General features: G+C 42.4%; 1 protein-coding gene across 2 annotated transcripts in view; it reads left to right on the top strand.

Annotated features, from left to right (window-relative positions):
- srl (sarcalumenin) overlaps window positions 1-27,562 on the top strand; it is a 60,874-nt gene that overhangs the window by 4,959 nt on the left and 28,353 nt on the right. For both annotated transcript variants that reach the window (XM_048552629.2, XM_048552628.2), the window contains exons 2-3: window positions 13,956-15,104; window positions 25,796-25,921. In XM_048552629.2, the coding sequence (XP_048408586.1) occupies window positions 13,956-15,104; window positions 25,796-25,921 (1,275 nt within the window). The remainder of the gene's footprint in view (window positions 1-13,955; window positions 15,105-25,795; window positions 25,922-27,562) is intronic.

Raw genomic sequence — 27,562 nt, 5'->3', positions numbered from 1 at the left:
TGGATGAACACAGCAGGCCCAGGAGCATCTCAGGAGCACAAAAGCTGACATTTCGGGCCTACACCCTTCATCAGAGAAGGGGATGGGGTCTGCAGAACACCTCCGCTTGGTTCGCAGTAAACAACTGCACCTCCCAGTCGCAAACCATTTCCACTCCCCCTCCCATTCTTTAGATGACATGTCCATCATGGGCCTCCTGCAGTGCCACAATGATGCCACCCAAAGGTTGCAGGAACAGCAACTCATATTCCGCTTGGGAACCCTGCAGCCCAATGGTATAAATGTGGACTTCACCAGCTTCAAAATCGCCCTTTCCCCCACCGCATCCCAAAACCAGCCCAGTTCGTCCCCTCCCCCCACTGCATCCCAAAACCAGTCCAACCTGTCTCTGCCTCCCTAACCTGTTCTTCCTCCCACCCATTCCTTCCTCCCACCCCAAACCGCACCTCCATCTCCTACCTACTAACCTCATCCCGCCTCCTTGACCTGTCCGTCTTCCCTGGACTGACCTATCCCCTCCCTACCTCCCCACCTATACTCTCCTCTCCACCTATCTTCTTTTCTCTCCATCTTCGGTCCACCTCCCCCCTCTCCCTATTTATTCCAGAACCCTCACCCCATCCCCCTCTCTGATGAAGGGTCTAGGCCCGAAACGTCAGCTTTTGTGCTCCTGAGATGCTGCTTGGCCTGCTGTGTTCATCCAGCTTCACACTTTATTATCTTAGATTCTCTAGCATCTGCAGTTCCCATTATCTCTGGTTCACTAATGCTCTTTAGGGAAAGAAATCTGACTTACATGTGACAGAAGATCTACAGCAATTTATTTGACTCTTAACTATTCGCTGAAATGACTTAGCAGCCATCCAATAAATGCTGGGCTTACATTCCACATTCCATCAAAGAGTTAAAAATAAAAGTAATGTTTTAAATGTAGCCACCAATAGGCCACCTTTAGGCTGCAGTTGGATCCATCAAGCTATTGTGTACAGTACCTACTTGACCAAAGAGATTGTTTGAGTACTTGGCAAAATACTTAGTGGCTACAAATTAAAATTTCCCTTATTTGTATCTGTAGCCTTGTATCCGTAAGACCATAAAAAAACAGGAACATGTTTAGGCCATTTAGTCCCTTGAGCCTGCTCTGCCATTCCACAGGATCTTCGCTGATCTGACATTCCTCTGGTTCACTTTTCTGCATTTTTCTCATGACCCTTTTTTTTTATTGTTCAGGGTATTTTTCAGACACTGACCACTCTCATTCAGAGATTAGAACACATGCTTCCAGAATTGTGCCAATGTTGGTAACAGAGTGCCAAGAGTGTGCAAATATTTGTTTGAATCAGTTCCTAAAGAGTGTCAATATTGATTGATGGTCCCTGGGAGTGTGCCAGTGTGGGAGCAGGGATGCGGGTAGATGGGAGCTGTGCGAAGGAATGTGCCAGCATTGGTTGGGGGATCCTCAAGAGAGTCCCAATATTTGAATGGATCCCAAGAAGTATGCCAATACTTGGATTAGTTCCTAAGGAATTTGTCAATATTAACAGGATCACTGTCCCAGGAGCCTAACAATATATTAGTAAGAGTGCAGTAGCAGCAGTGAGACAATATTGCTTGGGGTCCACAAGAGGGTGCCAGTCTTTGACAACACAGTGTGGAGCTGGAGGATCACTGCAAGTCGGGGAGCATCAGAGGAACAGAAAAGTTGACATTTTGGGTCGGTACCCAAAGGAGATTTGAAGTTGAGAATTGCAGTTGAGGTGTTAGTTTGGAGGGTCTGAATAGCATGTCAGTGATTTATTTCTACAATAACTATAGCATCACTGAATAGGTTAGCAAAATCTAACCCATTGAAAGAAAGGCTATTGTCAAACCTCAGCCAGCTCAGTCCTGTGTAAGAAGAAAGACTTACATTTCTATAGCACCCTTCAAAACCTTAAACTGCCCAAAGTATGTGAATAGCTAATGAAACACTGTAGCCAATTTGCACACAGCAAATTCACATGAACAGAACCATGATAATTGGCTTGAAGTGTTGTTTGAAGAGATTTTAATTGGCCTAGTGCACGAGGGAAAACATCTCTGCTTTGAAATATTGCTATTAAATATTTGTCATCCACTGACAGGACAGATAGAGTCTTGGTTCAATGTCTCATCCAAAAGATGGCAGCTCTATCAGTACATGCTGGAGGGTAAGCCTAGATTTTTTTTGCTGAAAGTCTTATTGAAATGTTTTGAACTGTCCATGTTTGGAATGCATTATTCCATTCACTGTTGGTTTACAAATCTGAACACTAAAATATATTTCCAGATTGAAGTTCAAATATATTTATTCATCTTAAGAAATAGTTTCACTGTATCTACCCTATTGAATAAACTCATGAAAAAAAAATCTTGCGACAAACTTGACTGCAAACAAGATTTAGGGTATAACAGCAACCAATTTTATTCAATAATTACATGCATCCAAATAGCTTAGATATGGGGAGACATCTAAAGTGTTGACAATGAGAGAAGGAGATGCAGCACTATAAAAGACAAGAGAAACTGGCAATAAATAACTGGCAGACATATTTGTATGAGGTTTTTGAAGCAGTGGAGAGAAGTGGTGACACAGTGTGATTTAACGGGGGGAGGTTAGGGCACTATCATTGAGAGTTAGAGAGAAAAGCAGCTGGTCAGAGTCGCATGGGCTGGAGTACATGATGAAAGATGACACAGGAAGGAAAGGTGAGGAGATGGAGGGGTACAGGGAACCAGTACAGTTTGCCAAAGGCAAAGACTCCAGGGAGTGCATTACCCAGTGTTGGAAAGAAATCTAGCCTTGGATTAGTTGGAGTTTATGAAGGAAGGAAGGAACGAAGACACCGAAAAGTGAATCTTTGATAACTTGAAAGCAAATATGATGGTTTCAGTGACAGAGGGAAGAGTGGTAGAAGCGTAAATACTCAATGGTGTATGGTAAGTATAATTTGCTTGGGAATACAGTAATATTTGATTCCTAAAATCTGTCCATCATTGAGATTTTCCTTGCAGCAAGTTTGGTTCTGCTGCAAATTAATTAATAGAAAACCACAGCTTTGTTGTATCACATTTACCATGATAATAGCTGGTGAACAAGGTGGGTATTTGTCATATCTTGTCTGGAAGTTCGGATGTTCAAGATGTGGAAAAATACAGACTTAGAACTCTGTATAAAAGGTTAGTTTGAAGTAGGTGGATCATATCATTTTGACTGAGGTGGCACCCAGGAAGGACTGTTGTTGGACACTTCAAGGTTCTACAAGATCCGAAATAAAGGATAGCTTTAATTTTATCCATATTGCAAATAGACTCATTCAGGTCTTGATGTTGTACAGTAGATTATGAGGCTTTTGACTCAAATCAATTGGGAATTAACTTTCTGAGATTGTGACATCAGCTCAAGCACTATTTCCTTATCTTCTTAATTTGTCCTTAACATAAAACAAGAACATAAGAAATAGGGGCAGATGTAAGCCGCAATATCTCTTGATCCCACCCAATAATCAAAAACATCATGACTGATCTTTTACCTCAGCTCCATTTCATGCTCATTTACTGTAAATCCCTCAAGACCAAAAATTTTGATAGATAGCAGTCCTGAATGTACTGAATGAATGAGAGTCAACAGTCTACTGGGTAAAGAATTTAAAAATTTCACAACCCTATCAGCAAGATGTTTTGGATGACAGAGTTTCCCACTCCATTACCCAAACAATCAACAGGGAAAATATCTCGTTAAATATAGCAGCTCTACCATCCTTTAATTTTCCAAGGAGCTTTTATTGGCTGCAGACAGGGCTTTTGTTCCTCACTAAGGCAGAGAGTCAACAACAGAAACTGGCTGGCCAATCCCATTGGCTGGAAGTTCTGTAGTTCCAGCAACAGCAATGGCCAGGAACACAAGTAATCCCAGAGTGCAAAACCGGGTAAATCTAGGAGTCTTAATGAATGGAGAAGGAGAGGCTGGGGGAAGGTAGCACCCAGTGAGGGGCATTGGTTGTGGAGGGTCACCTGATGTAGAAAAGAGAACGGGAAGGGATCTCTACCCTGATCCCTTCCCATCTGATGCCCGAGTACAATGATTTGCCAAGTTTCTGTCTACTCTTGTACTTCTCCTGCCAGTCTTTAAAAGAGAAGAAAATAACCTTTGTGTCCATTGAAGCAGTTTAATTGGTACAAAGTGAGCAATAGACTTTGACTGGTTCACTTAAAATGATATACAGATTGGGGTGAGATAATAGGAACTGCAGATGCTGGAGAACCCTAAGATAACAAGGTGTACAGCTGGATGAACACAGCAGGCATAGCAGCATCAGAGGAGCAGGAAGGCTGATGTTTCAGCCTAGACTCTTCTTCAGAAATGGGGGACGGGAAGGGGATCCGAAATAAATAGACAGAGAGGGAGAGGTGGATAGAAGAGAAGATATGTGGAGAGGAGACAGACCGGTCAAAGAGGCGGGGATGGAGCTAGTAAAGGTGGGGAGGTAGGGAGGAGATAGGTCAGTCCAGGGAGGACGGACAGGTCAAGGGGGTGGGATGAGGTTAGTAGGTAGGAGATGGGGGTGGGGCTTAAGGTGGGAGGAGTGGATAGGTGGGAGGAAGGACAGGTTAGGGAGGTGGGGATGAGCTGGGCTGGTTTTGGGATGTGGAAGTGGGTGGGGAGATTTTGAAGCTTGTGAAGTCCACGTTGATACCATTGGGCTGCGGTGTTCCCAAGCGGAATGAGTTGCTGTTCCTGCAACCTTCAGGTGGCATCGTTGTGGTACTGCAGGAGGCCTAGGATGGGCGTGTCGTCTGCGGAATGGGAGGGGGAGTTGAAATGGTTCACGACTGGGAGGTGCAAACTGTTGTTTAGTGCAAACTGAGCGCAGTGTTCTGCAAAGCGATCCCCAAGCCTCTGCTTGGTTTCCCCAATATAGAGGAGGCCACAACGGGAACCTCGGATGCAATATACCACATTAGCAGATGTGCAGGTGAACATCTGCTTGATATAGAAAGTCTTCTTGGGGCCTGGGATGGGGGTGAGGTGGGAAGTGTAGGGGCAGGTGTAGCAGTTCCTGTGTTTGCAGGGAAAAGTGCCAGGTGTGGTGGGGTTGGAGGGGTGTGTGGAGAGGACAATGGAGCCACAGAGAGAGTGGTCCCTTCGGAAAGTACATAGGGTGGGGACGGAAAAATATCTTTGGTGGTGGGGTCGGATTGCAGATGGCAGAAATGTTAGAGGATCATGTGTTGGATCCACAGGTTGGTGGGGTGGTACATGAGGATGAGGCGAATCTCTTTCGGTTGTTATTGCAGGGAAGGGGGTGTGAGGGATGAGTTGCGAGGAATGTGGGAGACACGGTTGAGGGCATTCTCGACCACTGAGGGGGGAAAGTTGCAGTCCTTGAAAAACGAGGATATCTGAGATGTATGGGAGTGGAATGCCTCATCCTGGGAGCAGATGCGGCAGAGGCAAAGGAATTGGGAATGGGGATGGCATTTTTGCAGGAAGGTGGGTGGGAGGAGGTGTATTCCAGGTAGCTGTGGCAGTCAGTGGGCTTGAAATGGACATCGGTTTCTAGGTGGTTGCTGGAAATGGAGACCAGGTGAACTTAAGGTTGGGGTGGAAGGTGTTGGTGAAGTGGATGAACTGTTCGAGCTCCTTGTGGGTGCACAAGGCAGTGCCAATACCATCATCAATGTAACGGAGGAAGAGGTGGGGTTTAGGGCCAGTGTAGGTACAGAAGAGGGATTATTCCACATAACCTACAAAGAGGCAGGCATAGCTTGGACCCATGCGGGTACTCATGGCCACCCCCTTTGTCTGTAGGCAGTGGGAGGAGTTGAAAGAGAAGCTGTTGAGGGTGAGGACGAGTTCAGCTAAGCAGATGAGGGTGTCAGAGGGACTGGTTGGGCCTGCAGGACAGGAAGAAGCGGAGTGCCTTTCGGCCATCTGTATGGGAACTGCAGCTGTATAGGGACTGGACGTCTATGGTAAAGATGAGGTGTTGGGGTCTGGGGAATTGTAAGTTCTGGAGGAAGTGGAGGGCGTGAGTGCTGTCACGGATGTCGGTAGGGAGTTCCTGGACCAAAGGGGAGAAAATGGAGTCCAGATGGGTGGAGATAAGTTCGGTGGGGCAGGAGCAGGCGGAGGCAATGGGTCGACCAGGGCAGTCAGATTTGTGGATTTTGGGAAGGAGATAGAAGCGGGCAGTGTGGGGTTGGGGAATGATGAGGTTGGAGGCTGTGGGTGGGAGGTCACCTGAAGTGATGAGGTTGACAATGGTTTGGGGTTAGGGGTGGGATCATGATCAAGGGGGTGGTAGGAGGAGGTGTCGGAGAGTTGGCATCTGGCCTTGGTGATGTAGATGTTAGTGTGCCATGCTACAACTGTGCCTCCCTTGTCTGCGGGTTTTATGGTGAGACTGGGATCGGAGCGGAGGGAGCAGACGGCTGCATGTTCTGTGGGGGAGAGGCTGAAGTGGGTGAGGGGGTGGAGAGGTTGAGGCAATTGATGATGTCACGATGGCATTTGGAGATGAAGAGGTTGAGGGAGGGCAGGAGGCCTTGGGATGGTGTTCAGGAGGAGAGTGTGTGTTGGAGGCGGGAGAAGGGGTCAGTAGATGGAGGGTTAGGCTCACTGTTGAAAAAATAAGCGTGGAGGTGGAGGCGGCGGAAAAACCGCGCAATGTCCAAACATGACCGGTATTCGTTGATGTGTGGGTGGAAGGGGACAAAGGTGAGCCCCTTACTGAGGACTGACCATTCGTCAGTAAGGGGGAGGTCTGGGGGGATGGTGAAGACTCGGCAGGGCTGGGTGCTGCTGTCTCCTCTGGAGCTGCTAGCTGTGGAGGCTGTGGGAAGAGCGACATCGGTGTCCGCTGTGAGCGGAGTTGTGTTGGCTGTGGGCAGAGTTGCGTCGGTGGTAGTGGGCAAAGTTGTGTCCGCATTGGCGGTGGGGGGAGTTGCATCGGCGTCAGCAGTGGGTGGAGCAGGGTAGGAGGCGGCAGCAGTGGTGACGGTGGGTGCATCCTCAGTGTCTACGGTATTGGACTCCGAAATGGAGGCGGTGGCATCAGCAGCAGTGTTGATGGCATTCGCTGTCCTGGAAGTGATGTACTTGACGGCATAGGATGTGATGTCATCCATGGGTGCTCCAACAGTGGCTGCATGGCCAATGGTGGCGGGCACATTGTGGGGAAGGTCCTGGATAGGGTTGGGGTTTTGGGAGGTGGAGGAAGCCCATTTTGAGTGGTAGATACTGGTATGTTTACTGCACTTACGATTTTTTGTGTCCAATAAAAGATCACCTGCACATCTGTTAATGTGGTATTCTGCATCCGCTGTTCCCATTGTGGCCTCCTCTACATCGGGGAAACCAAGCAGATGTTCGGGGAATGCTTTGCAGAACACCTACACTTGGTTCGCACTAAGCAACTGCACCTCCCAGTCGCGAACCATTTCAACTCCTCCTCCCATTCCACAGATGACATGTCTATCCTGGGCCTCCTGCAGTGCCACAATGATGCTACCCAAAGGTTGCAGGAACAGCAACTCATATTCCGCGTGGGAGCCCTGCAGCCCAATGGTATCAATGTGGACTTCACAAGCTTCAAAATCTCCCCTCTCCCTTCCGCATCCCAAAGCCAGCCCAGCTTGTCTCCACCACCCTAACCTGTCCTTCCTCCCACCTATCCCCACCTCCCACCTTAAGGCCCACCCCATCTCCTACCTACTAACCTCATCCCGCCCTCTTGACCTGTCCGTCCTCCCTGGACTGACCTATCACCTCCCTACCTCCCCACCTACACTCACTTTTACTGGCTCCATCCCCACCTCTTTGACCTGTCTGTCTCCTCTCCATGTATCTTCTCCTCTTTCCATCTTCTATCCACCTCCCCCTCTCTCTATTTATTTCAGATCCCCCTTGCCCTCCCCCATTTCTGAAGAAGGGTCTAGGCCTGAAACGTCAGCCTTCCTGCTCCTCTGATGCTGCTTGGCCTGCTGTGTTCATCCAGCTCTACACCTTGTTATTACAGGTTGGGGTGGACAGGCGGGCAGGTTCCAGCCCCTGAATCCCAAACCCATGATAATTCTGGGCTGTATAATTCTGTTCTTTTGAGGTAAGAAATTCCACCCAATTGACAGTGTTGGCTTGTAAAATTACTTTTGTGGTGCATCTGATTGGTAACATAAATAGTGAAACAGCAGCAGCATTTGTTGATACTTTAATGACAAGATAGCAATGAGGGCACTATAGCATGTGACACAAACTGCTAATTGTGACTAATTGAAAAGTAAAGAAAACAACCAACCATTAGCAAATTTTGCCAACTGAGAAAATATTGCAAATAGAAACACAACCTACTGCCATAGCAACTAAAGGAATTCCAGAAAGGTAATTGTGGAAATCGCTGGTTTATCCAAGAATCATAGAAAAATAGTCACATGTGAGTCATGTACATGACATTTCCACTGACAAGGTTCAACAAGTCTAAGTGTTGTGTTTCATGAGCTGCTTTAAATTTCAGAAGTATTACAATCGCCCATCACTTACTGGGCCTGTGTGTATATAGTGGAGGTAGAGCCATCAGAGTAATTCAAGAAAAGAAAGATCCCATATAAATATTGCTCCAATTCATGTCTTTTGGATATCCCAAAGAATTCCACGGTCAATTATTTAATCCTGAAGTGTAGTCACTAATATTTTCTAAGAAGTTTGGGCAGCAATGTATGCCCAGCAAGATCCTACAAACATCATCAAGAAGAAAAACCAGTAAAGTCTATTTTTGGTAACATTTGTTGTAGGACAAATATTGTTCAGGTGATAATAGTACTGTTGCTTTTTAAACATTCACTTGACATTTCATCTGCAAGACAGAATATCTAAAGGAACAGCACTATCATTCAATACCAGATAGTGATTTAAGCCTAAATTATGTACTCCCATCCTTGCAAGGGGAACTGAAGCTTGAAAATTGGATCAGTGAGGTAGTCCCATCCAATCCCAAAAAGATTAAGCATAGACATTTGATGTGACAGGATGGGTAAGACCTGCAATGATTGAATTGTTACCTTGATGGACAGTGAAGAATAGCTTACTTCGATGAGGTGCCTTAGAACTGCAATTGTACCACAATCAGTAAATTCCTGAATACGGGCATAATGATAGAGAAAATATGAAATGGAGAAAGAAAATTCATGAGAAGGATATATGACAGCTGAAGCAGTATAATTCATTCCTCTACAAATCAAAAGCTTATAATTCACTGCTAATAGTGTTGATATTTGTAGACCATTCCTCCAGGTGAAAAGGAAGTTGGTCTGCACCTCTGGTAAAACAGGAAGGGTCATCATCTGAACATTTAACTTTGACTGCTAATCTATCTTAGCATGCTACCTTGTGTGCATGCCTCTGCTAGAATGTTTATGGATTTTCAATACAGCTTCCATGTGTTCATCAAATAGGTAGTGAGCTTAGTGCATTGTAATAGAAATGCTGACACATAAACCCTTACTCTCTAAAGGTCTATTTATATGTAGAACACTGAACTGGGTTTAGAATCAATTTGAGGGGTTTGGGTTATCTATATATAAAATAATGAATATTCAGGACAAAACTGAGAGGCTCATGTAATAGCCCTGGAGTGAGTCACAAGCTGGTTTTGATGGAAGGATATATTATTTATATAACACACAGATTAACTGCTACTGTGCTGTGAATTACACACTTTGAAATGACCGAGGGTAAATTCAGAGAGAATAGCAGTAATCTGGGAATAAATTACTGACTGGAATTGAATAATTTTTTTTCATTCATTCGTGGGATGAGGGCAGCGCTGGCCAGGCAGCATTTATTGGCCATCCCTAATTGCCCAGACGGCAGTTGAGTGTCAACCACATTGCTGTGGGTCTGGAGTCACATGTAGGCCACACCAGGTAAGGATGGCAGTTTCCTTCCCTAAAGGACACTGGTGAACGAGAGGGGTTTTTCCTGACAATCAGCAATGGATTCATGGTCATCATTAGATTCTCAATTCCAGATACTTATTGCATTCAAATTCCACCATCTGCCATGGTGGGATTCAAACCCAAGTCCCCAGAACATTAGTGATAATGGGAACTGCAGATGCTGGAGAAGCCAAGATAACAAAGTGTGGAGCTGGATGAACACAGCAGGCCAAGCAGCATCTCAGGAGCCCAAAAGCTGACGTTTCGGGCCTTTCAAGTTTCACAACATCCTTCCTACAGTAGGGAGACCAGAATTGCACGCAGTATTCTGAAAGTGGTCTAACCAACTGTGCCGCCCCAACATGACCCCCCAACTCCTATACTCAGTGCACATAAAGGCATGCATACTAATTGCCTTCTTCACTATCCTATCTACTGTGACTCCACTTTCAAGGAACTATGATCCTGTACTCCAAGGTCTCTTTGTTCAGTAATTGTGCTGCACTGTTCTATGTTCTAGTGACATTCCCCAGGACCTTGCCATTAAGTGTATAAGTCCTGCCTTGATTGGCCTTTCCAAAATGCAGCACCTTACATTTATCTAAATTAAACTCCATCTACCACCCCTTGGCCCACTAGCCCATCTGATCAAGATTCTGTTGGCATGTTGTGTTCATCAGCTTTCCTGCTCCAGTGATGCCGCTTGGCCTGCTGTGTTTTCTTCCAGCTCTACACCTTGTTAACTCATACCCTGGGGTAATCTTCGCTGTCCACTACACCTCCAAGTTTGATATCATCTGCAAACTTACTAACCATACCTCCTATGTCCACATCCAAACCATTAATATAAATGACTAAAAGCAGTGGACCCAGCACTTTTGAAATTGTTTCTTGCTCTCCAGAGGGAAAATGTTTGCCTAGAATGAGAAAAGGCAGCCACACAGGTTTGTCTGTTTTTGCAAGGTTTGGTTTGCATCTGTTAATACCACTATATGGTTGGTTATGAGGATGATCAAACAGCCTGTCATTCAGTGGTATCCATCCTCTCTGTGAGGAAACCCTTGACCTCTTTTTGCAAGATTTAACCCTTTAAATCTGTTGGGACTGTGTTGCCTTTATCTGCCTCTGTGGCCACTTTGTTTTCAGTTTTCACTTCCTTTTGATTGGAATTGGATGGACTCGTTTGCAAGATGGATCACTAAATTTTGCAAGTCAAATTTTTGTTCCTGTTGAACAAGGCTTCATTTCCAACTAAGTAGTTTCCTGACAGGTTTTAAGATACTCTAAGCAAAAGAAGATAGGAATTGGGTGCAAACATTTGGCAGTGGTTGGACATTTGTTACTGGCCTCCTCCCAATAAACAAGAGGTATTATGTCAACATTATAAACCAGTGAATGAGATGTGATGTCCTCCAATACCAGGCTATTTTGTGGTTATACCTCTGCAAAGTTCAGAGATATTTACTTTTGTTGAGGTAAAGTTCACTGTCTTTTATAGGGAAAATTAGAAAACAAAGGGGCTGCCGAGTTGGTAGCTCAAACTAAGAAAAATCTTGCCTTGTCAGACACACCTGGGGGAAAAAAACACCCAAAATGCAGGATATAGAACTTAGTTGGGCTCGCCAACCACAGAATCAAATTGTAGGCAGCCATGGAGACATGGACCCTTGGGGTGGTGGTTGGAAGGCCCACTTCAATTCTCTGGGACTATTTTCTAGTTGGTTTTGAAGTTATCCAACCTGTATCCCTTACCCACTCATCCCCCAACAATTCCAACGGCCTCTCATTACCCACCATGCTGATTCATGCCAGCATGCCCACCCATCCCTATGGCCCCTCATACTCTATATTCCTCATACATAACCTCTTATTGAGTATCCACTATGGGTAGACAATACAAATCATGTAATGATGGAAAAACAAACTGCTAACAGGGCTCTTTTGCCTAGAAATGTGACAGTGAAAAACTCGCATTCATATAATCCCATTCAATGCTTTTGAATCTCCTCAATCATTTAGCTAGTGACATTGTCATTTCATGAATGAGTTTATAAAATGATCAATCTCTTATAAATCAAATTCCTATGCAGACATCTTATCAAAGGCAGCTAGCCCTTAGTAGCATCTTTAAGGTGGCAACCAAACTATGAACTTAGAAACTCCAGTACAATAATTGTAGCTTTTGAAACACAGACAAATATTCTCAATGAATGTCCACTCTTAGGGAAAGGTCAACAAAGAGCTATAGTGAAACTGTGCTACAAGATGCTACTTTTTATTCTAATCTACAATTGTCTATAAAAACAATCCAACAATGGTTTTTTCTCTTGATTCTCATTAATATCTTATTTAAAGTTTAAAGATCAGATCATTTTAAAATCTTCATGTCATGACAGTTATACTAACTTTATCTGTTCTTTTGGAGGATTTATATCGACTCCATCAATTCATAGCTCCCACTCTGCAGGTTGAGGCCCTTAGACCAGAAAACAAAGGAAAATGTTTGAGCCAAACACAGAGTTCAAATGGCTCTGCCAAGTTTAGGTTTCTTGCCCCTGCAGCATGCACTCCATCACTTCTCTGCTGACAAATATTGAACTTGAAATGGGAGCCAATTTCTAATCCAGGTCCCAGCTGTTAAGGTCCATGAAGTCTTCCCAGTTTTGTGAAATTAACTCAAACTGCAGGCCAGAAACAATTCATGTTGAAAACATGGTTAAACACAAACATTTCACTTCTTGAATTCATCAACTGTGTAGATTTTCTCAATGCAGTGAGAGTGTTCCTAGGGCCCTTGGACATAATGTGGAATCAATATGTTGTTTCAAAGAACAATTGCTTGGTACTTTTTGTTTCAAAGAAGTCTTACCCTGATATCACATGGTTTAAATGAGGAGAAAAATGAGATTTGATGCATGGTGTAAATTAGAAAGTGATCGTCTCCATTGGTGTGAGCATGTGTTTCCCACATAAAGGTGACCAAAATAATTTATGATGTGAAAGACTGACAACTGGTATGTATCTAGTAAGAAATGTTACACAAATAATATATGAATTAAAAATGGGAACTTTGCCTACATACCCAGAGAGGATTATCCCTCATCTTCCAACCTTCCCTTTGCATGAACCCAAATTTGGTTTGGCTTCCTATATAAAATGCTACAAGAGACAGTGTCGGTATAAGATTTAGTTATACATACAGCCTTGGCACCATAGGATTGACAATTGCAAACCCATAAGAGATACCTCCATGCTGTGGTGATATTCACACACGATCATCTTCACTGCATTAATTTCTAGTAACTAGTTTCTTGTTTTGTCATTAGGCATTCTAACAGTCAAATTTCAGACTGATCCAGCCTGTGGCATTATTGTAACTCTCAATGCCATTTCTCCCAACATTTTCTTCAAATGATGAAAGCCAGAAGTTGGATAATGCCTAGAAACAACTGCCTCGGTGATTTTTATCTCTCCTGGTTCAATATTGACACACATTCTACAATTCTACCAACTTCCATAATTGTTTGCTGATACTGTAAAAATTGGTACAGATATTCCCTAAGCTTAACTTTGGTTTAAATTGTCCTGGAAGGATTGGAATTTTGCAGTTGGTTTAGTTACTCACTGCATTCAATGACAAATAGCTTCACTATAGGTGCTTATCACATTTCAGTTACTTGCTGCTGCCTCTTGAAAAGTCCTTTTACTGGAAAACCACACTAGTAAGAGGCTTATAGATTGTTACGTTTTAGTAGAATGTCAGCACAATCACTATTAAGTGACACAGGCCTATTTGGTCAATCCATATAGTAATACCTGTTATTCAAACCTTTCTAAGCCTGTAGCAGCATTGCTTTGAATTTTTATTTTCCCTCTCAATTATATTGAACAAAAATATATTGAGACAAAAAATGGTCTCGAACTGAGTGATAATATCTGATCAGTTTAAAGCCAGGCTCAAGACTTCACCAAATCAAAAAGTGAAGATGTTATCGTTCTTGCAGGAAACCAAGCTTTGGCCACAGACCCAAGTGTCAACGTGAATGATGAGAAGTTTATGAATGGTAAGCAGCAAGGAGAAAAAGCCAATCCCCCACTGTCTGCAGACTCAGCATCTGATGGTAGTTCAGGCTTGGGATCTCACAGTTCCACAACAGAATTCATTGATAAAGAAGAAAAAGGTCAGTCACACATTCATAGCTGTGCAGCAGCATGTTCAAGATGTGCTACTGTACATGATAATATAGTTAAGAGAGATGTAAAAGGTCAAGAATCTCAAAGCAATGAAGCCAACTTCAAAAATGACAGCGAGGTGTTGATTATAAATTCTGAAATAATTGAAAACCTAGCACCTGCCACTACTGATGAGAAGGGTAGTGTTCCTGCTGATAACATGAACGGTGATTCACAAGAGTTGGATCACAACAGCACAGAAAATGAAAGTGAAGAAAACAATGGAAATGAATCCCATGAAGATGAAGAAACAGAACTACGAAAGCCAGCACAAAATGGGGCCACTGAAAATGCTGCAGATTCTGAAGAACAAATTGAGCTAAACAGCAATGTAAGTCAGCAATGGCCTGAGGAGGATAATTCCAATAGTGACTTGTATCACGAGGAACCTTTTTCAATGGAAACAGAAAATAAGATAACTAGACAAGAAATGGACAAATCAAATGTGTTGGAAGTGGAAGAAATGGATAGCCAGGAAGATAAAATTGAAGCAGTTGATTCCGAGCAAGAAGCTAATATAAGGAACGGTAAATCTGAGGGACACCAGCAAAATTATGACGGAATTGACAATAAATCTGAGATTGGAACAGTTGAGAAAAACGTAATAGAATCTGAAGCTTCTGATAGTCAGGAAACTGTAGAAATTGCAACAAGTGACAATGGTAAAGGATCTGAGGAAGGCAGTGATAAGAAAATAGCATTTGCAAAGGAAGTGCAAATGTTGGATCAAAAGATGCAAGAAGTCAGAGTTGTTGAGGAGGAGATTATTAAGCCAGTCTTCAATATCAATGAAACTGCTTCCTTCCAAGGATCTGAGACCACAGGGAAGGAGGAAGCTGCAAATTTTGAAGGAAGAATGCCCGACAGCACCGGCGCTAACACAGAGCTATCTGCTGAAGCAGAGGAGCAGAACAGAGACGGTGAGTTAGTGAAGACTCATCACTTAACACAGCACCAACATGTTCAGCCATCAAATTTCATTTTCTTCTTTTGGTTTCCCGCATCAACTTCTCGTAACATTTCAGTGAGGCCCACATACAAGTGAGGCTGACCAATGGAATGGAGTTATATTTGGATCTTGCTGCTTGTGATACCACTAACTTCACCATTAATGCCTAGAGTAATTAATTCATAATATCACTTTTCTTTCCCATTATGCATGACCTCATGGTTTCTGAGTGGCTTGATCTTATTTATCTCTAATACTTGTGCACAGAAATTTACTTCAGAAGATTAGCCTCTGTGCCATCAATATAATGCCTCATTTCCAGATAATACTTAAAAAGTTACAGCAATGCAGAATTAATAATTAGATCATCAAAATTAACTGTGCAGATACAACAAACAGTTTGCTTGCTCAATTTTGTGTTAATTAAAATGAGAGAAGCTGCACTTGTGCAACCAGTGTCTGTGTCGGTCAAGACACCACAATTTACGTGAGGTAAAATTCCATTGTTCAAAACATTCCAGGGCAGATACGGCACAGGTTAGATACAGCATAAAGTTCCTTCCATATCAAACACACCCAGGGAAGGAAGCATGGTTTAGATGCAGAATAAAGCTCCTTCTACTCTGCATGCAAATAAATGCAAGTCTTTATACTGTGCTCAAAACAAAAGGTTTCTTAACTGCATCCTCAAAAGAGCATTCTATTTCTATGCTATACCAGAATGACATGTTGATTTTGCACATTGTCTGTGCTGCATGAAACAACTTGTCAAAGCAGTGCAATGTCGATTTAAGCAAAACTGAGAGTATGGATTCTATATCAGACCCTATGGGCAGAAGGTACCTTTCCTGGATTGGATTCAAACCAGGGGCCCAAAAATTAAAGGACAATATTCTAACTCCCTGCATCCCTCAGTCCTGTATGACAGATTAATTGAACAGTTTTGTCCAATTTTCACACACTTAATTGGAGATTTAATCTCGCGTGTTGTGAGTGTTTCTGCAAGTTAAGAAATTGGAAGTGAGCTCTGCGATACGTTCAGTGTTCTAAAGGCAATGAACTGTGCAATCTGAGCACATATTGTGCATTAGTACATATAAAATACTAACAGGCGCAGATAGAGGAAATGCAGAAAGGATTCTTGATAGCAGGGAAGTGCAGAACCAGGGATCACAGTATAAATATATGGGGTCAGATATTTAGGATTGAGATGGAGAGAAATTTCTTCCCTCTGAGCCTGTAGATTCATTGCCAAAGTTCATGCCAAAATATTGAATGTTTTCAAGAAGGAACTAAATATAGTCCTTGAGGCTAAAGGATACGGGAGAAAACGGGAACAGGGTACAGAGAAGATGATCAGCCACGATCTTATTGAAAGGCAAAGCAGGCACAAGGGCTGAACAGCCTACTCTGATTCCTGTTTTCTTAGATAAAAGATTTGATTGAATCTAGCATTTTTAAAAGACTGGTATTATTACTGGGGGAGAGCAGAGGGAGGTGATACCCTAGTGGTATTATTGCTGGACTGTTAATCTAGAGACCCAGATAACATTCTGGGGATCCAGGTTCAAATCCTGCCATGGCAGATGGTGGAATTGGAATTCAATAAATACCTGGAATTAAGAATCTGATGAAGACTGTGAATACATTGCTGATTGTTGGGGAAAAACCCACTAATGTCCTTTAGGGAAGGAAACTGTCATCCTTACCTCGTCTGGCCTACACGTGACTCCAGACCCACAGCAATATGGTTGGCTCTTAATTGCCCTTTGGGCTTATAGGAAAGGGCAATAAAGGCTTTCTAACCAGCCATGCCCTCATCTTATACTAGTCAAGTTTACACCACAGGAAGGGATAGTAAGAACTGCTGATGCTGAAGTCAGAGGTAACACAGTGTGGAGCTGGAGGAACACAGCAAGCCAAGCAGCATCAGAAGAGCAGAAAACGTCAACTTTCCTACTCCCCTGATGCTGATTGGCCTCCTGTCTTCCTCCAGCTCCACACTCTGTTATCTCTTACACCACAGGAAGCTGTTTTAGTAACAATCTACGGAACACTCTGCGAAAGTGTGATAGAATTCAAGTCTCCCATCCCTGAGCTTTTCTTTATAACCATAATGTTGTTGGCCATAGTTATTTAGGCCTGGGTCATTCTAATAAATATGTTTCTACTTTAATCCACTCTTCTGCTTGTGCTGCTGAGTTAAGTCTGTCATTCTTCATCTATTTTTGTGCATGGAAAGGAAGGCAAACAGTACAGATATTCAGATATATAAAGGTAACAGTAGATATGTAATTTGAAAAGAAAATTGAGCAGAGATATGATTACTGCCTTTGGGTTTGGAAATAACAGTGAGACCATGTCCAGAACACAAGAGCCAAAGAATATGGCCTCTGCTTGATGGAGGATAAACCAAAACAAATCTGTGGAACATTTAATCGGATGAGCAATTAACCTAATGTACAGGTTCCAAGGTAGATGGCGAAAATCAACAAAACTGATTAATTTAAAGACAAATTATACAGAATTAGTTTAGAAAATAATATTTTGGATTACAATTGCAACATAACATGTAGTAAGTGTAACCTACCTGAGAAGAGCGGATGACTTTGGACCTATGGTCATAAAGATTATAAACGTGAATGACGTAAACTAAAGGGACAGTGCAGCATCCCCATGAAGGCTACAGATAAGGTGAGTAGCAAGAGTCTTTCCCCTAGGGTGGGGAGTTCAAAACTGTTGGGGGGGGTGGTTACAGGGAGGGACATATTTTTAGGTGAGAGGAAAAGTTTTAAAAAGGACATGAGGGGGATCTTTTTCACAGAGTGGTTCATGTGTGGAATGAACTGCTGGAGGAAGTAGTGAATGTAGGTACAGTTACAACATTTAAAAGCTATTTGGATAAGTACATGAACAGGAAAGATTTAGAGGGATATGGGCCAAACTCAGGCAAGTGGGACTAGTTTAGTTTGGGAACATGGTTGGTATGGATTAGTTGGGCCAAAGGGTCTGTTTCCATGCTCTATGATTCAATCGCAGTCTCCGGGCAGCAGCTTTCAAACTCAACAGATTTCTCTTCTCTTTTTATAACACCAACAGATTGTGACGGCTGGGTCTGTGCAATGATCTTGTCTTCATGTGATGCCTAAACCAACAACAGATTCATTGATGTATATCAGTGGGATGTTTTTGGCTCCCTATGATTTTGGATAATTTACTGAGAGGTTTAGCTTAACATAGGCAAAGGGACTGGGCTATTGGTTAGTCATTAGCTATACTGTACTACTGTCGAGACGAGCTGAAATATCAAGCTGCACAGGAACTTAAAGCTTTCATGCATTAACATCAGAGTTTGAAATTGAGAATATTTTCAGTCCAAGACAGAGCTTATGACAATGAGACTTAAAATTGACACAAACTTGTCCATCAATGAATAACTTAAGCCTAAAATTGAAACCCCCTTTAGTTGGTTTAATAGCCATTTTCATTGTTCACTAGGAAACATTTGGGACATTAAAACAAATGCATGAATTCTACCAACCCAACCCTATTCATGATCTATGATGTTTTAGCTAAATTTAGCTAGTTTGACCATATCTGGTGCTTTATCATTTGTCAGGATCCTTGAAGTAACTAAATGTGCCAAAGTGCAGTTACCGTGTTGGGTCGATAAGTACAGCAACAAATTTGCACATAACAAAGTCAGACAAACAGCAAATGTTACTTGAGGGAGGCACATTGACCAAGACATTAAGAAATCTAGGTGCTTTTCATCAAGCATGCAGGATTTGACATTATATGCTCCCTTGAAAAGGCAAACCACATCTTTTTAATGTGTCTTCCAATAAACAGTACCTCCCACAAAGAAACACTGCCTCAGCCCACATTATGGGCATTTAAATCATGATTGAGTTTGCTCTGCCTTAGAGCCAGGAATGCAATCAAACTCACATTCCTGTGGAGTAAAATCAACTCTATTAATGTTTTCTGGTCACCCCAGCTGGAACAAGTGTTTGATGAGGTAAGAATAGCATGGGGTGTGGAGAACTGATGCCTACCTTAGAACAGCATCCCATCAACAGGTCACACAGAGAATGGCTTCTTTGAGTGGTGTGACCTTTACCAGGCAGCCACAGTTTTCAGTGAAAAACCTGAGGTTAGAGGACTGAATAGGAGAGATTGTTTTTCACATATTTCACCAATTTGCTGGACTGTGCACTATTGGCACAGTGGTGCAGTGTCCCCCGCCCTGGACTGTAAATTATGTCATACTATTCATATTTAATGCAAGTACTTGTTTTAAAAATAAATCAAAGAGAAAAGGCTGTTTTTGCTAAGTCAAATTCACAATAACACTGTGTTCAAAGAGGAAATCAAATATCATATTTCTAAGTTTGCTGATGACACAAAACCAAATGGTATTGACTGGTGATGTGAAGAGTGAGTGGGCAAACATTGCGGTGGATGCAGTATGACAGGGATAAGTGTGAAGCTGTCCACTTCAGTCAGAGAAACAGAATTGCAGAATATTATTTTAATGGTAAAGTATTGATGTACAAAAGGGACCCGAGTGTCCTTGTACACTGGTCATTGGAAACAAGCATGCAGGTGCAGCATGCGGTTAGGAACAAAAATGATACGTATGCCTTCATTACAAGAGAATTTGAGTGCAGAAGTAACAAAGCCTTACTGCAGCTTTTCTTTATTTACTTGTGAGGTATGGATGTCTCTGGCGGTCCAGTATTTATTGCTTGTCCTTAGTTGGCCTTGAGAAGGTGGTGGTGAGCTGTCTCTTGAACTGCTGCAGTCCATATCCTGAAGGTAGACCCATACTGCCATTAGACATTGAATTCCAGGGTTCTGACCCAGCAACAATGCAGGAATGGCGATATATTTCCAAGTCAGGATGGTGAGTGGCTTGGAAGGGAACTTGATGGTGTGGTGTTCCCATGTAGGAACTCTGAGAGACAGGATTTACATGTATTTGGACTGATTAAGGATAGTCAACATGATTTTGTGCATGGGAGGTCATGTCTTACTAACATAATTGAGTTTTTTGAAGAAGCAATGAGGAGGATTAAGGGCAGAGTGGTGGATGTGATCTACATGGATTTCAGTAAGGCATTAAACAAGTTTACTCTGGTAGACTGGTTAGCAAGGTTAGGCCACATGGAATACAGGGAGAACTAGCCACTTGGATACAGAACTGGCTTGAAGGTGGAAGACAGAGGGTGGTAGTGGAGGGTTGCTTTTCACATTGGAGGTCTGTGACCAGTGGTGTGTGCCACAAGGATCAATGCTGGGTCCACTGCTTTTTGTCATTTATGGAAATGATCTGGATGTGAGCACAGCGGGTTCACTTAGTAAATTCGCAGATGACACCAAAATTAGAGATGTAGAGGACAGTGAAGAAGGTTATCTAGAGTACAATGGGATCTTGATCAGATGTGCCATTGGGCTGAGGAGTGGCAGGTGGAGTTTAATTTAGATAAATATGAGGTGCTGCATTTTGGAAAGGCAAATCAAGGCAGGACTCACACACTTAATGGCAAGGCACTGGGGAATGTTGCTGAACAAAGGGACCTTAAAGTACAGGTTCATAGTTCCTTCAACATGTCAGTCGTAGGTAGATAGAATAGTGAAGGCAGCATTTAGTATGCTTGCCTTTATTAGTCAGTGCATTGAGTATAGGAGTTGGAAGGTCATGTTGTGGCTGTACAGGACATTGGTTAGGCCACTTTTGGAATACTGAATGCAATTCTGGTCTCCCTGCTATAGGAAGGGTGTTGTGAAACTTGAAAGGGTTCAAAGAAGATTTACAAAGATGTTGCCAGGTTTGGAGGGTTTGAACCGTAGGGAGAGGTTGAATAGGCTGGGACTATTTTACCTGGAGCTTTGGAGGCTGAGGAGTGACCTTTATTGGGGTTTATAAAATCATGAGGGGCATGGATAGGGTAAATAGACAAGGTCTTTCCCCTGGGGTGGGGGAGTCCAAAACTAGGGGGGGTTAGGTTTAAGGCGAGAGGGAAAAGATTTGAAAGGGACCTAAACAGCAACATTTTCACACAGAGAGCAGTGCAGGTGTGGAATGAACAGCCAGAGGAAGAGGAAGAGGCCGGTACAATTACAACATTTAAAAGGCATCTGGATGGGTGTATGAATAGGAAGAGCTTAGAGGGATATGGGCCAAATGGTGGCAAATGGTGCTAGATTTATTTAGGACATCTGGTTGGTACGGACAAGTTGGACTGAAGGGTCTGTTTCCGTGCTGTACGCTTGATGACTCTGACTCTGTGTATCTGCTGCCCTTGTCTTTTGAGATTAAATTAGTTATGGGTTTGGAAGGTATTGTCTAAGGACCTTTGGTGAACTTCTGCAGTGAATCATGTAGATGCTACATACCCCTGATAATGAGTTGCTAGTAGAGTAACTGAATGGCAGCACATCCTCAAGCTTCTTGAGTGTTGCTATAGCTACACTCATCCAGGCAAGTGATGAGGTACACACTCCTGACTTGTGCCTTGTAGGTGGGGATGGCTTTAGGGAGTCAGGAAGTGACATATGTACTACATGATTCTTAGCTTCTGACCTTCTGTCCTAACTACTGTACTTATATGGTGAGTCCAGTCCATTTTTTGGTAAATGGTAATCCTCCAGAATGTAGATAGTGAGGGATTCACTGATAGGAATGTCAAAGTGTTGGTGGTTAGATTGTTTCTTATTGGAGATGGCAATTGCCTGGCACAAATGTTATTTGCCACTTTTCAGCCCAAGCCTGGATATTGTCCGAGTCTTGTTGCTTTTGGATGTTGACTGCTTCAGTATCTGAGGAGTTGCAAATGGCGGCAAATATTGTGCAATAGTCCCCACTTCTGACCTTATGACGGAAGGAAGATCATTGATGAAGCAGTAGAAGATGTTTGGGTCGAGGATGCTACCCTGTGGAAATGTACAGGGTCTTGATTAGACCATGTTTGATGTACTGTGTTCAGTTCTGGTTACCTTACCTAAGAAAATTCATACTTGCCAAAGAGGGAGTGCAGCAATGGTTCACCATACTGATTCCTGGGCTAGCAGATTTGTCATATGAAGAGAGATTGGGTCACCTGGGCCTGTATTCACTTGAGTGTACAAGAAAGAGGGGATTGCATTGAAACATGTAAGTTCCAATAGGGCCAGACAGACTGAATGCAGGGATGATGTTTCCTCTGGCCTAAAGGAGGGGGTCACTGTTTCAGGTGTTGGCAAGCTATTTTGGACTGAGATATAAATTTATTTACTCAGAGGGTAGTGAACCAGTAGAAATCTCTTCACCAAAAGCTGTGGATTCCAAATCACTGAATATATTTAATAAAGAAATACATAGTTTTATAAAGGCCAGAGATCTCATGGTATAAAGAAAGACAGTAGGGGTAAATCATTAAAACAGAGGATCCCAGCTATGATCATATTGAATGGTGCAGCATCCTTGATAGATCAAACGGTCTACTCTTTATCCTATTTTCTATGTTCCTTTACGTCATCCAGGCCACTGAGGACAGGCTAGAATATTCACTATTGCTGATGAAGAAAAATTCCTAAGAGTCACCTCTGGGAATCAGTCATACTCCATTTCCCTTCTACCATTCCAAACAGGAAGGACAATACACAGAAGAAGGAGGCTCTAAGGTTTTGGAGTAGATTTGTAGCTCGGGTTGTGAGTGTTGAGGTTGGTTGGCTCGCCGAGCTGGTTTCTTGTTTCACAGAAGTTTCGTAACCATGCTTGGTAACATCCTCAGTGCAGCCTCCGATGAAGTGTCGGTGTGTTTTCCCACCTGGTTTTTAAACTCTGGGGTTTGTTGCGATGGATTGCCTCACTTCCAGTTTTCTTTCATAGTGGAATGTATATGGGGTTGAGTTCAAAGTGTTTATTGACAGCATGCTTTGTGGAGTGCCATGCTTCCAGGAATTCTCGTGCCTGTCTCTGCCCAGCCTGTACCAGGATCTTGGTGCTGTCCCAGTCGAAATGGTGCTTCTCCTTGTCTAAGTGGATTGAGATGAGTGAGTATTCATTGTGCCTTTTTGTGGCCAGTTGGTGTTCATGTACGCTTGTTGTTAGCTTCTTTCCTGTTTGTCCAATGTCGTGTTTCTCATAGTCCCTGCAGGAGATCTTGATGACATTGGTCCTATCCATGGCAGGGAGTGTGTCCTTAGTTCAGGTGAGCAATTGTTGTAGGGTTGACGTGGGCTTGTGTGCCACTCTGATGCCCAGGAGTCTTGTGGCGAGTTCTGACGTGTTTCTGATATAGGGTAGTGTGATGAGTGTGTCAGGGCATGTAGTCTCTTTCTGATGCTGTTCGTGTGGGCATCTTCTGACCCAGTTCTTTGGATATCTATTATCCTTGAAAACCTGAAAGAGGTATTCTTCTTCATCTTGGCATAGCTCCTTGTTGCTGCAGTGTGTTGTTGCTCTTTTAAATAGTGTTTGCATGCAGTTTCGTTTGTGTGTGCTGGGATTGTTACTGCTGAAGTTCAGTACCTGGTCTGTGTGTGTGGTTTTTCGGTGTAATTTCATTTGCAGTTCCCCATTTGTCTTGCGCTCTACCATGATGTCCAGGAATGGGAGCTGTTTGTTCTCCTCTCCTCTGGTGAATTTTATTCTGGTGAGGGTGTTGTTTATAAGTTTGTGTGTCTCCTCTAATTTGGTCAATTTAATGATGACAAAGGTGTCGTCTACATAGCGTATCCACAGTTTAGATTGGATTTGCGGAAGGGCAGTCCTTTCTAGTCTTTGTATCACTGCTTCTGCTAGGAGTCCGGAGAGAGGCAATCCCATGGATGTCCTGTTGATTTGCTCTTATGTTTGGCCGTTGAAAGTGAAGTGGGTGGTCAGGCATAGATCCAATAGTTTGAGTATGTTGTCCTTAGAGATGGTGTCACTGGGGTCATGCTCTTGTTCTAGTAGTGTTGTCATTGTTTCCCTTGCTGGTGGTATGTCTACTGAAGTGAATAGGGCAGTGACATCAAACAATATCATGGTGTCTTCGTCCTCTATCTTTATGTCTTTGACGGAGTTGAGGAATTCTTCGGCTGAGTGGATAGAGTGGGGTGACTTGTTGACTAGGTGCCTCACTCTTCTTTGCAATTCTTCAGTTAATCTGTGCGATAGAGTGCCTGATAGGGAGACTATGGCTCTGAGGGGGACTTCTGGCTTGGGCACTTTAGGCAGGCTGTAGAATTGGGATGTGTCTGTTCCTTTGGGTTTCATTCTTAAGAAGTCTGTTTTGTTGATCTGTCCTGTTTGTTTAAGTCTTTGTAACGTTTAGAGGATTTTGTTGTCTAGTTGCAGGGTTGGGTCAGTTTGTACTGGTCGATATGTGTTTTCGTGGGTGAAGGAGGCAAAATCTTAATTGCAAGCCAGACAATTCGGGAGTAAAATCAACAAGCAATTATCCATACAAAGAGCAGAAGGCATCTGGAATTATATCTTTCAAAGAGTTGTGGATGCCGAATGCCTATTAAAATTTCCAGCAAATTTTGGGTGTAAATATTAAGGAATATTGATTGAAAGGTAGATAAATGGAGGAGAAATAAATATGATTCATTATCTAACAGCATTGCAGGCTGAAGGTGCCTATACCTGCTCCTATGACAAATACCAGGAGCTGTGAGAAAAACAGAATATCACATTGACTCAGTGTTTTTTTAACTAACACTACTTTCAGATTTGTTTTTATTTTATACTTTTAGGCACTTGGAGTTGTACGGATCAGCCTATCACACAATGTAGTAATGGCTGACATGCATGAAAGCAGACTATTGTTAGAAGTCAAGATAACAAGGTGTAGAGCTGGATGAACACAGCAGGCCAAGCAGCATCAGAGGAGCAGGAAAGCTGACGTTTCTGAAGAAGGGTCCAGGCCCGAAATGTCAGCTTTCCTGCTCCACTGATGCTCCTTGGCCTGCTGTGTTCATCCAGCTTCGCACCGTGTTACCTCAGACTCTCCAGCATCTGCAGTTCCTACTATCTCTATTGTTAGAAGTCAGTGTCTTCAGAAGGGAAGGAAGTTGGGGGGAAATAAAAAAGCACAATGTTGCAATTTTATGATATCTAATTAAATATAAGCAGTGCCAAGAATGCTATTTTACCATCACTGCACAGAGAGAGGAAAGAATTTGCATTTATATCCTTGCTTTCATATCCTTGGACTGTCCAAGAACATCTCACTGAATTTTACTTTTATTAGTCAATGTTATACTACAAAATGCAGAAGCCAATCAGCATAGAGCAAAATTCCACAAATTATAATGGAATGAATGACAAGATAATCTGTTTTTGACATATTTGATGAAAGATAAAAGTAGCCAGAATCAAGGGAAGAATTTTGCTTCCATGAGCATTATTAAATCATGTTGGCAGGGAAGACAAGACCTTGGACAGAGCATCTCAGCTAAAAGATGGCACCTCTTACAGTGAAGTACTTGCTCAGTACTGTAGTAAGAGCTTGAGCCGGATTATGAACTCAAACCTCTGAAATGGGACAAAAAATTGATGTATATTCTCATTGACCTAAGGTTGACAGGGGGCGTGAATATTGTCCTAGAAAATCTTTGGAGTGGAAAATTCAGAGCACTTAAAATGTAGAAGTAATTACTGATAATTACCTTTTTTTTTGCATGCAGATGAAGGTGATGAGGCTGAGGTGGAGGGGGAAGAGCAGCCACAGCTCCTGCTGCCTTTCAGAGATCGATCTCACATTGAAAAAACTCTCCGGCTGGATGAGAAGGCTCCATCTGATGATTATAGTGGTAAATTAACTGCTGTGGAGGGGAAAGATTCTGGATCAGCAAAAGCAGTAGAATATTTTCAGATTATCTCACAAATGCATAAACATGAAAAACCTAAACCAAATAAAGCTTTTAAAAACCCTGACACTTCAAAGAAATACAACTGAAGTGTAGTGGGATATGAAATTTTAAGTTAAATTGCAGTTACACCTACCATTTCTTCACAAGTTGGAAGCTGCAAGCAGAAACATGAGTGTTTGTCACAGAAATAATTTTCTACAGGTGTCTTGGCTATAAACAATGCAGAAAAGTTTGATTTTAAATGTTTTAGCTGTTTCCGATCCTGGTATTTTTGACTCCACAATGAATGTTTCTTAAATTTATAAATGATGGCCATTTGCTCAATTTTCTTGACATCTGCCCGAGATTAGTCATTTGAAAATTATTTACTTAAAAATATTTTAAAATAACTTCCCGATCAACAGTAAATAGACCCTCAGATTTCCTTGGTGTTTTAGCTTATGATGCAGTGAGAATAGGTAAACTCTTCTTCATGGAGGAAAATTTCCCTTATCTATTTCAGCTGAAGAGTGGCTGAAGCCTGTAAAAAGTATTGGAATATCACTTGCCACCAATTGTTTAGTGAAGCTGAAATTTGTCTGATCACAAGAAAAATTTAAGTGGATCTGCAAACATGAGTTATGTCTTTACCAAAAACAAAACAATATTTTGGCCTTGGCATTGTTACTTCCCACCAGAAGCAAGATCTGGTGAAAATATTGTCAGACCTAAAGGTTCAACAATTGAGCCCTGAGGAAGATTTGCAAATGTTATTATTTTTAATCTATTAAATACATATGAGATATGGTCAGACATTGAATTTAGAGAGAAGAATTGATATTCTTTAGAATATATAATAGAACTTAACAGACTATGCAAGACTGCAAGAAGTCTCCTTGGACACTCTTAATTCAGAGTTTGCCTTTAAATTGCTATTGTTATATGTGGAGGTTGACCACCCTCCGAGAACTAAACCCAAATACCCAAAGAGGAGCACCCTACCCTATAATCTGTAAAAGTAGTGTGTTTAAAAGGTGTAACCTACTCTTTAGCAACTTCTGGTTGTTAAGTAAAATAAATTCTGCACACCCACTTTAAAATCAACAAGTAACAATTTATTTATCTATCTCTAACGGAGAACAAATTAACTAAACTATTAACAAACAGATTAAATCCTTCTAACTACTAAATATTCCTGAATACAGCAAGATTCTAATGGCATGCTGTTCCAAAAAATACAAGTCACACTCACAAAAAAAATAAAATTTAGTCTCTCAAAGTTACAGCCAGGTGACATGTCTTCCAGAATGTTCTGTGCCCTTTCCTTCAATTCTGCTGTCAGAAATGCCTTTTCTTGGATTCTTCTGTCAGCAATGTTAAGTAGCTAATCCATTGGTACCTTTGTTATTCAGATGGTACTTTCTCGAGGACATGGAGGAGCCTGTGACAGCCAGTGATTCCCTTTTGACAGCTGAGGACTGTTAACTCTGGTGGACGGCAGTTAGCTCTGCTGTTTATGTCCAACTGCCCCCCTTCTTTTATACCCTTGATAACATATCAATATTTCTTACAATAGGATTGGTCCAATGTTGTCAAAACCAT

Source organism: Stegostoma tigrinum, chromosome 23 (genome assembly GCF_030684315.1).
Source record: "Stegostoma tigrinum isolate sSteTig4 chromosome 23, sSteTig4.hap1, whole genome shotgun sequence".
Classification (NCBI taxonomy): Eukaryota; Metazoa; Chordata; class Chondrichthyes; order Orectolobiformes; family Stegostomatidae; genus Stegostoma; species Stegostoma tigrinum.
The sequence above is the reverse complement of the archived record's forward strand: the minus strand, read 5'-3'. Positions and strand labels throughout refer to the sequence as shown.